General features: G+C 40.2%; 1 protein-coding gene across 1 annotated transcript in view; it reads right to left on the minus strand.

The window, feature by feature from the left end:
- Positions 1-299: 299 nt before the first annotated feature.
- Positions 300-19,574, minus strand: part of LOC136858808 (serine protease inhibitor dipetalogastin-like) — a 171,366-nt gene continuing 152,091 nt past the window's right edge. Inside the window, exon 9 of the mRNA XM_068225748.1 lies at positions 300-541. Coding sequence (XP_068081849.1) covers positions 300-541 — 242 coding nt within the window. The remainder of the gene's footprint in view (positions 542-19,574) is intronic.

Raw genomic sequence — 19,574 nt, forward strand, 5'->3', positions numbered from 1 at the left:
TCGAATACAAATCGTTATATCACTCCCTTCATAGGGAAATTAACCTGCACATCCCACACTGCAACAGCAAATGAATGATTTCGAAATGAAGAATTTATACTTACTCTTTTAAGTATACAACTAATAACGTAAATCTATGCACATTACACAGTTCGTACCACTGATATACGTTTCTCATTATTACGTAACTTTAAACTAACGCATCTTATCATTAATTGCAAATTGTTTCATATAAATAACCTTCATAACTTTAGGTTACTTTTCGGTAGCGTTGTTATTATTCTCTTTACTCATCTCTATCAGATAACTGGTATAAACAACGGTTCAGCCTCCTGAGCTGTCTCAGAGTCCATGTTCTCAATGGTTTCCTTGGTGCCGTCTTCAGCTGCTGCTGTTTCTTCCGCTGCTTCAGCCTCGGGCGCCTTACTGCTTTCTGGGAGTTCCTCGCCACCTCCAGGTGTGACGGTGCTTTCTGTAGTGGTCTTGTGATCTTCCTCCGCGTGCGACGGCAAACATGGGCCCTTGTGGTGTCGTCTCAGGTCTGAAAAGGGCATAATTCTTCAGTATAAAATCATTAACACAAGTACAAATATCATATATAACAAGATAATATTGTTAGTAAAAATAATAATGGATGGCCTAAAGCAGCGCGTTGCAGATTTTTTTTCAATTTAAGCCATTTAGGCTGCTTACGTAACAATCCGATATCATGCTGTCTGCAAAGGCGGGACTGGCTCATTATTCACTATTCACTTGATTTCACTTAGCTTATGAAATATGTAAATAATTCAAGGGGAAGAAGATAAAACGAAGTGTGGTCATGGATATCACAAGTAACATGCGGAAATGCCTAAATATGTGCTTCTCAAACAGCGAATGCGACCAGCAAAGTGGGGATGGGGGGCATATTTAAATAGCTGATTTAATACGCAATGAGAAGATTTATTACATTTTACTAAAATATGATGTTATTTTTTAAATACATTTAAATTCCCATCGGACGTATGGACAAATAATAAAAAATCAGGAAATGTTCGACAAATGCCGAACGCCTGGCCAAATATACCTCTGTCAGCGTGGGAATTCTGCCTTTAAATTTCTAAGTGATGCTATTTCCTGATCTCATTCATCAGTTTCAATATGAATATTCATCAACTGAAAGTAAAATTATATTAATTTTGTTATTTGTAGATTTGTCTGAAGGGGGATCAATTGAAAGCCTAGAGACTATCTAAAGGTAGCATGGTAAGTGAAATTATGAAGGTATGTAGATATTTATTCCAGTTGCCTCTCGTGAAATTCGGAAATAAATGAAGAGAGTGGCGATAGCACCCGTAGGTTCCATAAACACATGTCCTATCGGAGACGGGGATGTCGTTAGACAACCAAAAAGCTTATCGCGCTTGAGGATATACTGCTGTAACCTCGATATGTTTACAGAGGAACGCTTCCAACAGAATACAACTCCCTATAAACCACTTCTCTGGATCGCATCCAATGCAATATTGGGTACTTGAGGTTGCGCCAAGAGGAGACCACTGCAAAGCAAGGCTTCCTTCCCTAACAGTACAAAACTAAACAACAAACGACAAAATCAATATCTTTATTTTCTTTGTAACTCTGACTCCAAGAGGGATGGGCTTTGTTCTTTGGAAGAGTCCATTCTGGTGAACTAAAAATAATATGTAAACATTCGTTGGTTAAGATAACACAATTGAGGATTGTCTGTTAGAAAGGTGCTATTTCCACTTCGAAAATTATTTTAGTATTTCGTCCACACGCATTGCATTAGTTTGACACTATCGAATGTCATGAGCAATCGAGAGCAGACAGATGTCATTGTATAAAAGAAGTACCATACCCGATCGTGAGTACGTTCAATTGACCTTTTATTACACGTTTCCTTGCGTTTTCACACAACTTTTCTTGGGTGGAAATAACGCCTTTTGAACAGACACTCCTCGTTTAGCTTTCTAACCTCCCAGTTACTTTACTTCTTGGAGCAGTCAGAATAACACATACCTGTAGAGACCGTACGATATAAACTGTCAGGTGTGTGTCTGTAGAACATTTTATGAATGACGTAAATTTTCCTCACAATACTTCATTCCTAAGTTTAGTCAAAGAAAGAGGGATTCTTGAATGGAACGAACTTCATGCTGTGCAAAAAAAAATGAATTCTAAAAATATAGAGAACGTGTCTGGATAGTTACCAGTGACTTTCAGACTCATTTTCAGTTAATGAAAAAGAATATTTTTTTCTTTCTTAATCTGTTTACCCTCCAGGGTTGGTTTTTCCCTCGGACTCAGCGAAGGATCCCACCTCTACCGCCTCAACGGCAGAGTCCTGGAGCGTGAGACTTTGGGTTGTGGGATACAACTGGGGAGGATGACCAGTATCTCGCCCAGGCGGCCTGACCTGCTATGCTGAACAGGGGCCTTGGTGGGGGATGGGAAGATTGGAAGGGATAGACAAGGAACAGGGAACCAAGAGGCCGTGGCCTTATGTTAGGTACCATCCCGGCATTTGCCTGGAGGAGAACTGGGAAACCACTGAAAACCACTCCCAGGATGGCTGAGGTGGAAATCGAACCCACCTCTACTCAGTTGACCTCCCGAGGCTGAGTGGGCCTTGTTCCAGCCCTCGAACCACTTTTGAAATTTCGTGGCAGAGCCGGGAATCGAACCCGGGGCTTTGTGGGTGGCAGCTAATCACACTAACCAATATACCACAGAGGCGGACTAGAATATTTTTAAGGAGTCAAAATGTGTTCTTAATCATCAGTGCCTTTTAATAATAATTGACGCAGTTGTCTCGTTGTGGTAATTTAGCATTAACACAGAACATTTTAGGTTTCATCACATCCCGATGGATACATTTTGCTTAGCGACAACTAAGTCATTTTACTGTGAATTAGTTGTGTATTTTAGTAAATTGAATTTTAAAATATCAAATGTTAAGCTAAATAATGGCTTTTGAAGGAAAGTAACTTTGCAGACAGACCGGCCCCGCGGTGTAGAGGGCAACGCGTCCACCTGTCACCCGGCGGCCGCGAGCTCGATTCTCGGTCGGGTCAGGAGTTTTTAATTGTAAATGATTAATATCCCTGGCCTGTGGACTGGGTGTTTGTGTCTTCTTTAATGTTCATTTCCTCACATTCAACTCTTTACACTTCCGACATTTCCAAATACACGCACGTTCACAACATGGTGCCAAGTAGGGGCAAAACATCTTCTCAGGTCGACACCCCGAATAATTAGCGTTTTAAAAAAAAATATATGCAGACACGAGATCAATGCTTTTACAAAACTACTGAAGTAATATTCACGTTGTATTAATTTGGGATATACTACTTTATATTAGCAAGAAACAAATTATGATGTAAAACTTTTTTTACAAGTTGCTTTACGTCGCACCGACACCGACGTCTCACGTTGACGATGGGACAGGAAAGTGCTAGGAGTGGTATGAATTATCCGTGGCCTTAATTAAGGTACAGCCCCAGCATTTGCCTGGTGTGAAAATGGGAAACCACGATAAACCATATTCATGGTTGCCGACAGTGGGGTTCGAACCCACTATCTCCCGAATACTGGATACTGTCCCCACTTAAGTGACTGCAGCTATCGACCTCTCTATGATGTAAAACTGAAACGGTTACAATGGATGTGTGATACAGAAGGCAAACATAGCAAGATACTGTGTTTACATATATAACACAATGATAGTTCCTATTCTGAAATACGAAGCAGAGAATTTTACTCTTGATTCTGTAGAAATGAATATTTTATGGACGACGGTTGGTTATTCCCTCAGAAAACAGGTGAATAGTAGCGATTATAAAAGCAGTCGCACACCTATCACATTGTAAATACTGTACACATGTGTTCATAAAAGAACATCTAGAAAGACTAGAGATAGGAAGTTCACAGAATATGTTCATCAGTATGTTCAGCAGAAACGATTAGCATTTCAGTCACCTAGGTTTAGCATGTATCCTGTTGCCTAGTAGGCACTGGGTCCTCCATGGGCACTGACAACTTGTTCCATGAGAGATGGTATCGACGCGTATAAGGCGCGAATGGGAATGGTGTCCTGGGGTATGGCCATACATGCTGCATTCACCTGATTCCACAGTTCATCTTTGGTGGTTGCCATTGGGTCACAGCGCCGCACACATCGTTTCACCATATTCCACGCATTTTCGCTTGGCGACAAGTACGGTGATGGGGCTGGCCAGGGCAACAGTCTGACATCCTATGACAAAAAGAAGGCACGTGTTCGTGCAGTAACGTGTGGTCGTGCGTTGTCCTGCTGAAATATGGCGCCTGTGGTGTCGTGCAGAAAGTGTATGGCTACGGATCACAGGAAGTCATTCACTTAGGTCGAACTAGTCACAGTGCCCTCTGGATTCGTCCGAAAACACTATCTGCTGCCATTTCTGCCCCAGTGACGTCGTTCCATACACCATTGCAGTCTAGCATGTTTATGCACATTAGTTAAAGGTAGGCGGAAAAGTGGACGACGCACCGGTAACCCAGACCGTAAGAAATGACGACGGACTGTCACTCCTGATAGTGTACAATGTGTTACACTATTCCACTGTTGCGCCAGAGCCGAGGAGGACACAGATCTGTCCTGCAATGCCATTCGGATGACGTGTCGATCTTCTAGGTGGATGGTCTGGGTGGTGCGACCAGACCCATCTCGTCGTGTTCTACGGCCTTCTGTGAACCATTCTGTACACACCCGTTGGACTGCCGACACACTTCGTCCCACACGAGCAGCAATTTCCCGGATGGATGCATCACGTTCTCTCATGCCAATAATGTGCCCTCTTTCAAACTCACTCATTGACGGTATGGTTCTCGCATACGTCTGAGAGGCATCCTGCACGTCTGCTCAAGTCACACTATCCATTACCTTCGGTTTATAGCGACAACGAGAGGCGCAGGCACATTTTACCAGTCGGTAGTGTGCGCCGGATGTGGACCTTGAATCTGAGGACCAACATGGCTCAAATGCTAACGATTTCTTTAGAACATACCAATGCACATGTCGTTTGGATATGAACTTCCTACCTCTAGTCTTTCAAGTTGTTCTGGATTTTAAGGACATGAGTGTAACGTACAACAACAATGTCATATATTCAGTCAGTTGGTCGTCACTGATACAACTAAGAATAAGAGACTAATAAGCGTAGTTATACTAGCTGAAGGAGCCGAATTACAGAAATAGCCAATAGCTGTAAGAGTTATTAAAAACGCTAGTTTATTTCATTTTGCTAGAAAACTGCGTCAAAAGTCAAATATCTCAGGATTGTTCTTTCGCCACTGATTTTCTCCGTATCTCACTTATACTAAAATGCCTGAGAGAGCATACCATAGAAACCAGCTGTGCTTTGTCAGTCTCTTACCGGATCCTGTATCAAACGTCTAGCTGTCATAAACTTCAAGCTTTCGTTTTCTCACCTCACCCTCACTTAATCATCCTACTCTTACCCATCTTCTCGTTTCCTAATTTCCACAAATAGGAAAATAAAGGAAGAAGGAACAATCATTACACTTTATGGCTATTCTCTCCATCGAAATTCTACATAAAATGTGTGTGCTGCACTGAATTACTAATTTTATTATTATTATTATTATTATTATTATTATTGTTATTGTTATTATGATTATTATTATTATTATTATTATTATTGTTATTATTATTATTATTATTATTATTATTATTATTATTATTATTATTATTATTATTATTATTATTATTATTATTATTATTATTATTATTATTATTATTATTATTATTATTATTATTATTATATACATCGAGTTGAGCCTCTATGGTCTGCGTGGTAACAACCAACTTCACTTTAGTGTCTAGGTCTTGTTCTTGTTCCGGCTTTGACTTATTGCCAGTATCTTCTGAGCCCAGTGACGAGTGCCTGTTTATGCTCTTCAGACAAAGGTCCTTTCCGTCTTCTGGAAGTTGATGCCATTTGGAAACCTTGATAGTTGTTCATCAATCTTCTGAATGCGTTCCTGTCATGAATTTCTTGGTCTGAAATACCAATCCGCCTCAGATCTTCTTCGCATTCTTGGTACCATCTCGTCCTTATTGCTTTAGATTGGATAAAATTCCATATTTTTGTTAGTCAATCATCAGTCATCCTCAAGAGATGACCGTAAATTAGTAGCCGTCTGAGAGGTTCTGCCTTGCTGTACAAATCCCCATTTGGTCTCATTCGCCACTGTCCATCAACCCACCTATTACCTAGGATTTTTCTTAGTATCCTGCGCTCTCTTTTTTCCAGCCGGTCAGATTGACCTTTACTACTCTAGGTCAAAGTTTCAGACGCATATAATCCCTCAGGTTTTACAACTGTGTTATAGTGTCGGAACTTGGCCCCTATACTCATAGAATTTTTGTTATAGATATTATTTGTCATTTGGTATGCCTGGTCTAACTTTCTCATCCTGGCATTGATTGCTTCCCCTTCTAATCCATTCTGCTAGATGACTTCACCAAGATATCTGAAATTCCTGATACGACCGATTTTTCCAAGGTTAGTGATCATCCATTCAGGTCCATCACAGATGTTTGTCATATATTTTGTCTTCGGAATAGAAATCTGGAGTCCTACCTTTTCGGCAACTTCTGACAGCCTATTGATCTTGTTGACTGCTGAATCTATGTTGTTAGCAAAAATGGCCAGATCATCCGCAAAGGCCAGGTAGTCAATGTACACCCCTCTGTGCTTCGGACCAAGTCTGAACTGATCTTCCTTTGTTTATTCTTGGTCTAAAAACTTCCTCCACTCTAGAATGACTTTTTCCAAAACACAGTTGAAGAGGAGTGGGGATAGTCCATCTACCCGTCTGACACCCGTTCTGATTGTAAACGGTTCTGAGATCTCACCCATAAATGTTACTTTTGACACTGTGTTGGTTAGAGTTTATTTGATCCAATTCCTTGACCACTCCAAACTCTTCCAAAATATTCATTAATGACTCGCGGTTAATGGAGTTATAAGCTTTCTGAAAGTCATCAAACATAACCACGTAGCTGTGTCCTCCTGTCTTCTTGTACCCGATGATGCTCTTCAGGTTAAGTATCTGTTCTGGGCACGAGCGGCTTTTTATGAAGCCAGCCTGACATTCCCCAATCTGTTGGTCAAGGTGAGCTTCTATTCTGTTCTGAACTGCTTTGTAGAAAATATTATAGGGAACAGATACTAATGAGATGCCCCTATAGTTGTTGACATTCTTTTTATCACCTTTCTTGTGCAAAGGGTGGATTAGTGCTGACAGCCATTCAGTTGGTATCATCCCAGTTCTCCAGATATCTTCAAAAAGCTTGATTAGTACATCTAGAGTTTCATCATTTGCCAGCTTCAGTAGTTCTGCCACTGTCAAATCTTCAGCGGCTGCCTTATTATTCTTTAACACATTAAATGCCACGTCATTCATATATGAATGACACTTAACTTTCCGTTACTGCAGCGTCATCCATATACGAATGACGTGCAGATGACCTGTTTCAGGCTTCGTCATTCACATACGAACGACGTTACAGTAAAATCAAATTGTAGCCTTAAGGTGTAGCCCACGGGTTACTTTTGGTGTGCTTGGTGTGGCCGTATCTATAACGGAATGTAAATATAATATGCACGAATAAATTTGTTATTTCTTCTAGTTGAAAACAAACAAAATCTTTTATCAAACAGACTTTTTCTGAATTATTATCTGATTCATTCCATTTTACACGTATTCTAAATACCCTATAATATGTAATGATACCAGTAATGACCAGCGGCGGCTCCAGATTTTCAAATTTTCAAATTTTAAAATAATTATTCAAACTGGGGGCACGCAGGCTGAGCTAGGACCGTGTCGGGTAATGGTTCAATTTCATGTTTGTAATATTTGAATTTGCCCTGTGCCTGGCTTAAAAATAAAACAAGTCTAGTTATCTAAAGCAATCTGAATACAAAGTTTGCAGTACAGGAATCACTGGTGCACAGAAATGAAACCGTCTAGACACAGTTGAGGCATGCCAGGACATGTCTTGCAATAGGTGAAAACCATCTTTGCATGTTTTCTCGCCCCAATCCTACCTTTTTCTTTTTGTACCTTTGCATAACACCCTGAATGTGCATCGCAATTTCTTCCCATTTTTATCGACCCTTTGAGACATGGTGCATCGTTGTGGTATATCCTTGCATCTCAGTCATATATGAATGACATTGCCACCATATGTACAAGAATGCCTCTAAATTAACACAGGGCCACGTCATTCATATGTGCATGACAGTGAAAATCATGAAAACGACATCGTATAACTGTTGCATATGAAAATAAAATTCAAGGTGGCAATCAATATGGGCAAAATAATACAAATCACTTTAAAAATACATTTGGCCCCGGGGGTAATTTTACGACCTAGGCCTTGGCATTCAATGTGTTAAGCTGTTTATAATATGTTTGATCTCCTCTTTACAAGGAGGGGTTGAGTTCGGTAGTTTGTGAATCGGGTCGCACACAGGGAATCTTCCTTCTTGTTCATCACAATTAAGAAGGTTTTCAAAGTACCGAGATATGATCGTGCAGTTTTCTTTGTTGGTCAAGCCCAGCTTTCCATTTTCATCTCTAAGACAAAGTCTTGGGGCTTGGTACCCTCTCAAATTAGTCTTGAATATTTGATAGAAGTCTCTGGAATTGTTTTTCCGGGAATCGTGATCGATCTGTTCTAACTGCTGTTTCTCATATAGTCGCTTGGCCCTTCGGAAAGTTCTGGCTGCTTCTTTTCGAGCTTCACGGAACACATCGAAACCTACAGATCTTCGGGTCGAGTTCCACTTCTTCCAGGCATTTGTACTTTGGGTCAGCACTTCATCACAGACCTCATTCCACCACCTATGCTTTCTGTTCTTAGCTGTCAGGATTGCAGTATTAGCTGCTTGTTGGATCTTGGAGGCGATGTTCGTTCATTTATGAGATTCAAATGTCAGTTGTTGGTGGTATTGTTCTAAGACATTTTGATTGATTTTAACTTTCCAAGGTCGTATTTATAAATTCAGTTTCCTGGTTTCCGGGCCTTATTGAGAGGAATGAAATTAATTTTGATCTTGGAGAGGTAATGATCTGAATCAAACTGGGCACCTCTCTGCACTTTAACGTTCATTATTTCCTTAATCGCTCTCAATCTGTTTCTCTCCGCACACATTGCCTGGTGATCGCCAAGTTTTTTGTTTACTTGGCTTGTATTTGTAGAATGTTGACATTATCTGAAGATTGAATATACGACACAAATTGACGAGTCTTATACCATTTCTGTTATAGCAACAGTCACTCCTTATTGAACAACGAGTTGTTCAATAAATTTGGTGAAAAATTTGACCGTGAGCAACGGGCATATAGTCATTTTGTGAGCAGTATAGTTTCCAATTGTTGATCTGAATTGTGGTTCTATTCCCAGCTGAGCGTTAAAGTCGCCTAATAAGATCTTGATGTTCTTAGATGGTATTTTCTCCAACTGTTCTTCAAGAAGGTCCCGAAACTGTTCGACTTTCTCAGTATTACGTCTGTTGTCCTCATTGATCGGTGCATGCACATTGATCAGTGTGTATTCTTTGTTACCGCAGCTGATAGTTAGAATGGAAAGTCTCTCAGAGGGGCTGAAGAAGTCCACGATTGAACTGACAACCTTCTTATGAACAACAAAAGCTGTGCCAAGTAAAGGCATGTTCTTACCTATTTTCATAGCCCTTTTGCCTTTATAAATCCTATACCCCTCAATGTCCATTATGTCTTCATCTAGGTATCTTGTTTCTTGGATGGCTAAGATGGTTATGTTGTGTTTGTTCATCATCATCGTCAATTCTTTGTGTTTTCCCACTTTCAGTAGTGAATTGACATTCAGCGTCCCTAAGTAGTATTTCTGTTTCGTCTTGAATTTTGTACGTGTAGTAATGTCCTCAAAGCATCTTGGTTCAGGCTCCCCAGAATCCACAGGACTGATTGCGCTCTTAGGAGCGGTAGATTCCCTCAACGAGGTACTGCCTGGGGTTGTGTCCTTTTTGTGGCGACATTCCATGATGCTTGGTTGTTCTAACCAGTATGGGTCGGAAAACTGCTTCCCGGTAGCAGAACCAAGGTTGCAAGCCCTGGAGCTCAATAATAGGCCGCTCCTCTGGAGTCAGACGCCTTTCGCAGCCGCTTCACTGAAGATAGTTCATGTGCTTTATCCGCCATTGGGACTTTGTTGTCGTCTTCCGCATTCCAAACCGTTGACTATCTTCACCGTAATCCTGGTAGGGACCCTCACAAGGTACTACCAGCCGGGCCAGCTGGACCAAGGATTTTTAAAGAGGTGTTACTCCTCTATCACTCCCCACTTTGTTCTGGCTTGTGACAGACAGAGCCTGGCTTCCCACAAATTGGGCCCAGGATGGCAGGGTTATTATTATTATTATTATTATTATTATTATTATTATTATTATTATTATTATTATTATTATTATTATTATTATTATTATTATTATTATTATTATTATTATTATATAGTGTGAAACAAAAACGTAATTGAAATAGGGTTTCAAGAACTTCCATACAATGAAATAGTATTCCTCTCATGTAAATAGCTATATTGAAATTGCATTGAAAGTTGTTTATCTTGAAGATGATTAGTACACTACTACAGTGTAATGGAGGAGAATGCAAAATTCAACAATTAGGTGTTTTGAGGTGATACAAACTTCTTGTTTAAACGAATTTTCTTCAGTGAGTTAGTTAGTTCATTGATTATTTTCGCAATGTAGGGTGGTACATAAAAATGAAAATTATTACAATGAAAGGAGATATGAAAACCAAAGGAGCCTCATTCTCAAATTCCATTAATATTTCCCCTTTTTATTTATTCGAAAGAGTGAAAAGTGTTGAAACCACATCGTTAAAAGTTCTCCAACTGGCACATCCTCCAGCAGAAGTGGGAGTTCATGGTGTGGCATGCACCTGTTGAATGACCTCCAAGGAAATACGGTCCAGTAAGGCGATCACCCAAGATTCCACATCAACATTCACTCCACATTGCACTTGATAGTCTGCCTGTCGTACCCAGTGGTGATTGTCAGCACTCGTCCTTAAACAAGATTGATCGTTTTCCAAACTTCCTATCAGCCACTGACAAAATTCATTCGAGCCTTGAAATCCGCCCGTGGATCTCCTGGTTTAGTTGTAGATGGTAGGAAGTTATGTATGTGTATGCAGTATTCGTAGAACGGAAGTATGGAAGCCTGACTAATGTTCACCTGTTGTGCAATTGCCCATCTACTCGTGTGTGGGTTATTGCGAGTTGTGTCACGAACAGCCTCCTCATTCTTACTAGACGTTACGGTCTTCTCTCGGACTGCTGAAGTAGACGCCTTTCAACACTGCTTAAATTCCCTGTAGTCGGATGTTACCTGTCCGGATACCTTTACTGATTCGGACGTAGTGCCCGAAATGAATTCTTTCTTGCCTCCGCGGAGATAAGGAGCATATCAACGTGCTAATCCGTGGAATACATGGCAAACGACAGAAGCGACTACATTCTTACCGTATAGCAGTGCAGTGTGAGCAGCGCACAAAAACAATAATAGCGACGTTTTACTGCTTGCATGTGGCACACACTGGCCTGTGTTTAAGCACTGAAGCATCATATCGATGTAAGATTGTAGGGCGTAGGATTCGAACTATAACTACTACGTTCCGTTACTTGAAAGGCTGTCTTATACTACTGCCGTGATTGATACTTGTATTAAGAATCCATTAGTGCACAATACTCCATCAGTTCCCCGCTTGGTAAGCTGTGCACGCCAATGTATCGTAGTTTTTAGCGTTAATTTCGCGTGTTGCTATACCCGGTCACTTGACACGCCATCTTAGGACAGAAAGAATGTCATATCGTTTGAGCGCACTATAGTGGCATGGCGGGAACCATAACAGTGTTCGAAATAGTTTGCAGGATGCGCTTACAGTACATCAGAACCACACGGGATGCTAGCAGAGAAATATCGATCTCACGACAACCTGACACTTTTTTGGGCTGCAGAATAAAATATTGGTAGGGACAGCTGAATCGTCTGTTATAAAACGATAACTTGTATTTTTCACAAAACTCACGCCCTCAACTATAAAGAATTTACTCGGTGCACATAGACGTTCATCATTATTGAAATATGGTCACCGCACTATAGAAGAAATCGCTGTGCGCGTCTACTCATTCCAGGCGGGCATCAACCAGTCATCTATGATAAGAATAGGATGAGCTTACATACATTTAAAACGAGGAACAAAATGCTTACAAGTCTGCAACATGCAGCTTTCTTTAGTAAAATGTAGGAATATTTTACCCAGCCTGCTTCCACAGAATTGTGACACAGCACTCCAGCCTGGTTGAACAGTACCTCACTTGGATTCAGTGCAGAAAAATTGTTCAGCAGAAAGACTATATTTCTTAAAATGTAAACTAAATGCCTTTCGCTCTTGATATTTCGTTAGCCCCAAAAATGTATAAACCGAAAGAGCTCTGTCCATGGGCCCATGATTCGATCCACTGCCTATGGCCACTTTCTTTCATCGCCGTATTTTCGTTCTGTCGAACAGTATGAATAATATTTCATATTTCATTTGCGCTCTGGTGATATTTTTATTTATGTAAGTCACATACATGTAGTAAACAATAACCTTTGATGTTCCTCTTATACGCAACAAAAATCCGGAAAAGAACTAATGAACGCTGAAACTTTACTTCTGGATTTCTACAAGCGACTACTTTCTTCAGAATCTCTTTACTGTGAATAAAATATTCAGACACTGCTTCCCTATTTCGGTCCCAAAAATTTGAGAGATAGAAGCACACGTTAGCCATGTTATTCAACAAGCATGTAACTGTCGAAATACCTATTAAGAATATCAACCCAGTGCGACATGCAGATTAATCACCATTCGCTAGGCTTGAAGAAAGGCATTTCCCGAAGAATTTCGGGAAAATAACAGCTGAAGAATACGTTAATAGGATATCCTATGTACAAGAGTAATACACGACTCCCTTTAAAACTTGTCAGTTACACATAAACAGTGAATGGGTGGTTCTTTATTTTCTGTGGTTATTAAATGAATTCAACGCTCATATCAGTATACAAGTTTATCTCTTTGTTAAAATTGTTGACTATGGCTACAAATATGGCTATAAAGAGCATAATTCTACATCCGTTAAGGTGGAAAATAAAAGTAGTAAAGAGCCGATGACCTTCGATGTTAGGCTCCTTAAAACAACAAGCATCATCATCAATAAAAGTAGTAAAGGAAATCTCAATTATAATGAAATTTTAACATGCGTGTGCGGTAGACACGCTGATTCCTTGGAAGTAACATGGAGAATCAGTGTCACTATATTGTTACGTGCCAGCCCTGTCATAACTTCCTGGAAGGGGCTAGTGAGTTAACTGGGAGCTCATAGTCTGAGGGCATGGTCGGTATTTCCGTGTATTCTTCCCTTCTTCTAGTTCTTCCGCGTGCTTTCTGGGAGGTGCAACGACAATGTTCAGTCTCTAGCCGAGCCCAGAATATTATAGTAACCCATCATCGAGATATAAACACAAGGCCGCTACGAACGAGGTTGAGTAGTAGCGTTGGAGGCTCGAGTGTGTGGTGGGTGTTCCACCAGTCAGTGTTGGAGGCCGGTAGTCGGGCTGGGGCGACAGTAGAGTTGGCTGCCACCAGTGTGCCTTCGGTGTCAGAGTAGCTGAATGCCTCCGAGTACTGTACGTGTACCGACGTGGAGTGAGCTATTGGAGCTTTACGGCAGAAGTGCTGGTTGCCTCCTGTGCCCCAACGGCGCGCACGTTAGCCATGTTATTTGCGTTAATCTGTGGTTCCGAAGAGCCAGAAAACCTTCCCAAATTCTTGGGACCGAAATAGGGAAGCAGTGTCTGAATATTTTATATACAATACCGATATTTTGAAGAAAGTGATCGCTTGTAGAAATCCATGAACTTCGTTATTCATACCGTGTACATCTGAAGAAGCTTAACTTACCGGGAGAAAAGCTGCAAGTGCACTGTGCAAGAGCATGCTGGAGCCACCAGCAAGAGACAGAAACTTAATAAATGTTAATGTTAATACAGTCCTCGATGCAACATATGAAAACCAAACACAAGTGTTGCATTTCAGATGGACGAGTAGGTACAAGTAAGACTTTATTAACTCCATGTTGCTACATATAATCAGACAAAAAGAGGACCCTGCTACTCTGGTAGCATCTACCAGAACGACAGCAATATTTTCACCTGGATGAAGAATTACCTACTCTGTTTTTAAAATATAATTGATTCTGACAGCTAATTCTATCTACGACGTAAAACCAGAAATCTAAGGCAAAATCCCTCTCATATTTAAAATGAGTACTGTGGGATGAAGCTCCTATGATCCAACTGCATGTATTCTTAGCAATAAACAGACCTCTCAACGATATAATTAACAACACCGAATTTTTCAGTGATAACTAATCCTATAATCCAACTCGATAAGAATTTCTGTTAAATCCTGCCAGTAATAATGGGAGGTGCACGTTCTCTGACAATTTTCAACTGTTTGCAGCAGCATAAACTTTAAAATAAATTCAATATACTGACTGACATATAAAAACATTACGCATATTAATCCTGAGAGAGTGTTTTGAACATGACTATTACAAGTAGTAGAAGACTGGAATGACGATTTCGATACCTTCAGGATGGAGAAAGAAAAACTAATGATTGTGGATAGGTCTAATAGACCCCATTTGCAACACTGGCCACCACAAATTGAAGTTATTAATGAATTCATCTAGATTAGATCATAAACTTTTAGCCAGGACAGTTGTGAGGCAGAGATAATGCGGTGTATAGCAATTACCCGAACCCAGTGGTCAACCTTATGAAGATATGGTCTGATCAACAGATAAAAAACACAAAGATACAACTTATGGAAACGCTGGTGCTCAGTATTTTTCTTCGCGGTTTGAATCATGGACAAATAATGCGTCAGATATAAATCTTATAGATTCCTTTGAATTGTGGGATTGGCGGAGAATTCTCCATATTGCGTGGTCAGTTAGAATGACTAACATCTCCATTTTAAATTAACGAGATATTTAGCACAGGCCATCCACGTCGCATTTTACGATACTTTGGGTATGTGATTCATTGTGATTGAACTAGTCTTGAGTAACTAGTTGTCCAGGGAAAGACAGACGGAAAGCGGGTCAGAGACAGAACAGCAGATAGGTGGTTGGATCAGTAGGATATTGTGACCGTATCGGCACAATTAATATTTATTTCAAGTGATATGCTTGGTAAGGAAGCAGGCAGCAAGCTCTCTTTGTGTGGATGTTAGGAGTACCATCAGGTTGTGCAATAAGACGCCCGCCAGAGAGGCGCCTTCACCCGCCCACTGGGTGGCTTAAAGAATCCCCGAACTAGGCACACGTCATAGAAGAAGCAGGAGAAGAACACTATTTAGCGACTCCATATTGGAAAACAAATGCCAGCGTACAGCGATGCCAAAGCGATCGGGCTAAATTTAATGCATTTTCGGCGTAAATAAGGCTTGATTAACAAAACTGCACCCGTCAGAGTAGTGTGCTGAATTTTGGTGGAATTATAAAGTCAGGAGTTCTGATAGAAAATAGTCTCCAAGCGAAAGGCGTTGGTAAACAACTTATATAACTCCGTTAGCGTACGTACGCCTAGTGAAAAACCAGATGCCTTCGGGGACTCCCTACTTCCCCTCCAAGCTGATTAATTAATTACTACAGATCCGCCGAACATATCCAATTCCGCATGGCACAGCGCACTTGTGCATAACCAAGTCACACAGTCTAGCGTATTGCTAATTTCGACAGGCTGATTTATCCAGGAGCAGTCGAAATAAGAGTGGGGATGAGCTCACTAAACCGCCCCTACCACCGGGGCTAGTATAAGTTTTCGCACTTCCAGGGAGCTTCAGCATTCGTTGAGGAGCTTTCGACGGGAAACGACGGCCAGTTCGCTATCGAATTACTGCTCCTCTGTATACTATGTGAACAAAGCGGGAGTTAAATTTTTCAGTTTTTTCGCTTATAATTTGTGATAGGCAACAGAAGATTACGGTAATGAGATGTACTTTAGATCTCGGTTGCAAAGTAGACTAAGACTTCGTGAAATATGAAGTAGGGTTTTGTATAGCAACAACAACTTGATAGTACGCAGAATTTCTGTAGGAGAACAAAGAACTGTATAAATCCACGCTGTTTCTGAACAAAGCGCAGGTCAGATTATTAACTGATTAACAGGTAGTGAGGAGTGTTCCTGAACTATTAAACCATACAGAAGATAGGGATAGAAAATTCTGCGTCACGCGGATGCTGGGAACGCCCGGCTTAACAGTGTAATAGACTAGCTGAAAGTAGCCGATATATTCATCTCCATGTAACTGGCAGTGGGTAAACAGAGAAGTAGTAGGAGTGAATGGTGACACGTGAGCAAGAAATCGATAAATTGTGTAAATTACAATCTAATTTCAGTGATCCGTGTGCTACAAAAATGGATTACGCGAGACAAGATATGGAACTTCTGAACTCCAGGACTACAGGATCCAGCGCCATGGAGTAATCCAACATGGGTAGGCCTCCGGAGCTTTCGGAGGGGGCCGAAGACATCAACCGTTGAGTACAAAGTTATGTTTCTTCTCCAATGCTAGTATTTCCCTTTGTAAATAACAGTCAAGAAGTATAGGGTTAAAAATAACATTATAAATAGGCTTAATCCGCCTGAGAATGGTCGGGAATCCTTTTATTCATTTTGGTTTTGATTAATTAGATATGGGAAAGGAGTGATCCTATGTTAGTGTATAGAATATGGGACCCCTTTTAGTGGCTAGATTTGCATGTTATCATATTTTGTTTATTTAGTGCTGAGAAGGAAATGAGGGGGAAAAGGAGTAGAATGCTATGTAGATTAATAATGTAGATCTCATCTGAGCTATTGCCTAAGTTACGCAGGGACTAGCGAGGTGACAGAGTCATCAACAAGAGCCCGTATCAAAGGAAAGGCTTGGGCTAGAATCAGCACTATATTCGTAAATATATAGTTTGTTGCATGATAATATAAGTTTTGGCTGTAACTGAAGATGCTCAAGGAATGACGTGCCGAGGTTTGAACCCATGTCCTCCACTACACTAGTGAGATTACATGTAGAAGGTCTGTTAGTGGTTTGGCAGGATTTAATAATGTTAATTAATTTTGATTTTTATTATTTTTATTTTTATTATTATTATTATTATTATTATTTTCTTATTGTAACTTGATCAGTGTTTTGATACTAATACATTTCAAGCAAAAGGTTAGAGGATTATTATTATTATTATTATTATTATTATTATTATTATTATTATTATTATTATTATTATTATTATTATTATTATTATTATTATCATTATTATTATTATTATTATTGTTATTATTATTATTATTATTATTTTGCCGAAGGTATTTTGATTGATGATTTATACCGATAGATTTCGAGCAATAGGGTAGTATCTGATAGGTACACACTCTCGCCTCAGAGGCGGAGAAATAGGAATATCGCTGTGGTCAGTGTCTGACGGAGGGTGGACTTTTGGAAGGAGAGAAGATACGAGTCGAACTCCAGACCTCCAGAGATATGAGAGAATGAAATGTGAATTAACGGTCGAATTTGAGAAATGATTCTTGTGTACTGAATGTATGTGGGCTGGTCCGAGCATTGAATAAAATGTGCCAGTTTCTAATGAATTAATTTGATGGACACAGAGAGAAAAATCCTAGCGGGAAGCAGGTTGAATGGTGTCTTTAGTCTCCGGACCGTGGGACAAGTGTCAGTCATGAGTTATGGCTGAGAGGGGGAGCATCTGGAACAGGGAAGAATAAATACAAGCAGAAAGGTTGGTCGGACCAACAATCTGGTTTCTTTTGAGAATAAAGACAGCAAGTGCTTTAATTGCCACGCCGTAGACCATGACCCACAGAGCAATATAAACGTTTATTTTTGTTATGACTGTTCTATACATGATTAGACTAATTAGGGCTTGATTACAGTACCCTGGATGGAGACGACCATAGTCTCAGGTTCAAACCTCGTGTGAGCACAGCAGGGATCAACAGCTCGCTAAGACAGCGGGTTACAACGGGTTAATTACAGCCATTGTCTTTATTGATACATGTGTTTGATATATTTTCCTTTTCAGGATGCGTTTTTGTTTACTTATAATCGATGTCGATTTGAATCTAGACTTCGTGAAAGTCCACTGGTAGTGATTGCAAGTGATAGTTCGTTGTTCAAGTCTGTGTTTAATTTTATATGGAAGACTTGAGTCCATTTTTTTTCTTCTCCGTGACTTAGTGACGGATTTCTGATATGGTCAGAATGTTCGGATTAATTATATTTTAATATTTACTTTATTGATTTCTTGAGGTAGTCGACCATTCAAAAGGCGGACATTTTTCTTTTGTGTAAATAGAGTCTAATGTGTAATACGGGATTCAGTCCCATGGAATACTCGCATTGGGGGAACATGGCTTGTTTTTTTTTTGTTTTTTTTTGTGAATATGGTAGGGTACTCAGTGGTTTATGCTAAACCGGGTGATAGTACGCACAAAACAATCGCGATAATACACAAAACAATCTGTGTAGCATACATCCAAACTAATGTAATAGTTAGGTAAGCAATATTGGACACAGGCAATTCAAATTAATAGTATGTGAAAAAGTGAGATCATATTAACAACTTCTCGGTTATTCTCTATTTTGGTAGAGAGGGATATGGATATTAACGTCTGTGTCAAAAGGGGAAATTTATTGGATTAGAGAAAGTACCAGTTAACGTTGCCGTCCACATAGATTTTGTCTGTGGAATGTGGAGGTAACACCTGATGTCAATGGCAGCCCGGATTTCTTTCGCTGCTAAAATAAGTGATTGCTTATATCAATAGTGTAATAAGTATCAAGAGTGTATGTAAATTTTGTATATTTCACCGAGTGAATAGTAAATTGTTCTAAACGATTTCATGCCTATCTATACCGAAAAACATGCATCCAGAATCCTCTTCCGTTCATTGTAGGCCTTTAAGATAGTTTATGTTTGATAGCCTCTATATGCCGCGAACGTTCTTCGGCCCTGAGGAGTCCGTGTTCAGACCTCAGGAACGAGAGAGTAGCTTTGATCTAGCTGAGTCGTATGGCCGATAACTTCTCATGTGAGTGGATTAAGTATACAATCCCAATGAGGAGAAATCGGCACAGACCAAAAAGATCCCTTGACTATCGACTTCCGTGGAGCATGGTCCCATGTGTTCGTGACCCGAAAGGGTTGGTTTGTTGTCACATGGTCCCATGAGTCATGGGGGACGGTGGGAAAGGTCCCAATATATTTACTGACCTCTATCAGAGAAGCTGAAGATCGGCTAGAAAGGAGAGGGATTGTCAGGAGCTGTAACTATGTCATAGGAATACGATTGCTCAGCTACAAGGAT

This window comes from Anabrus simplex, chromosome 1 (genome assembly GCF_040414725.1).
Source record: "Anabrus simplex isolate iqAnaSimp1 chromosome 1, ASM4041472v1, whole genome shotgun sequence".
Taxonomy (NCBI): domain Eukaryota; kingdom Metazoa; phylum Arthropoda; class Insecta; order Orthoptera; family Tettigoniidae; genus Anabrus; species Anabrus simplex.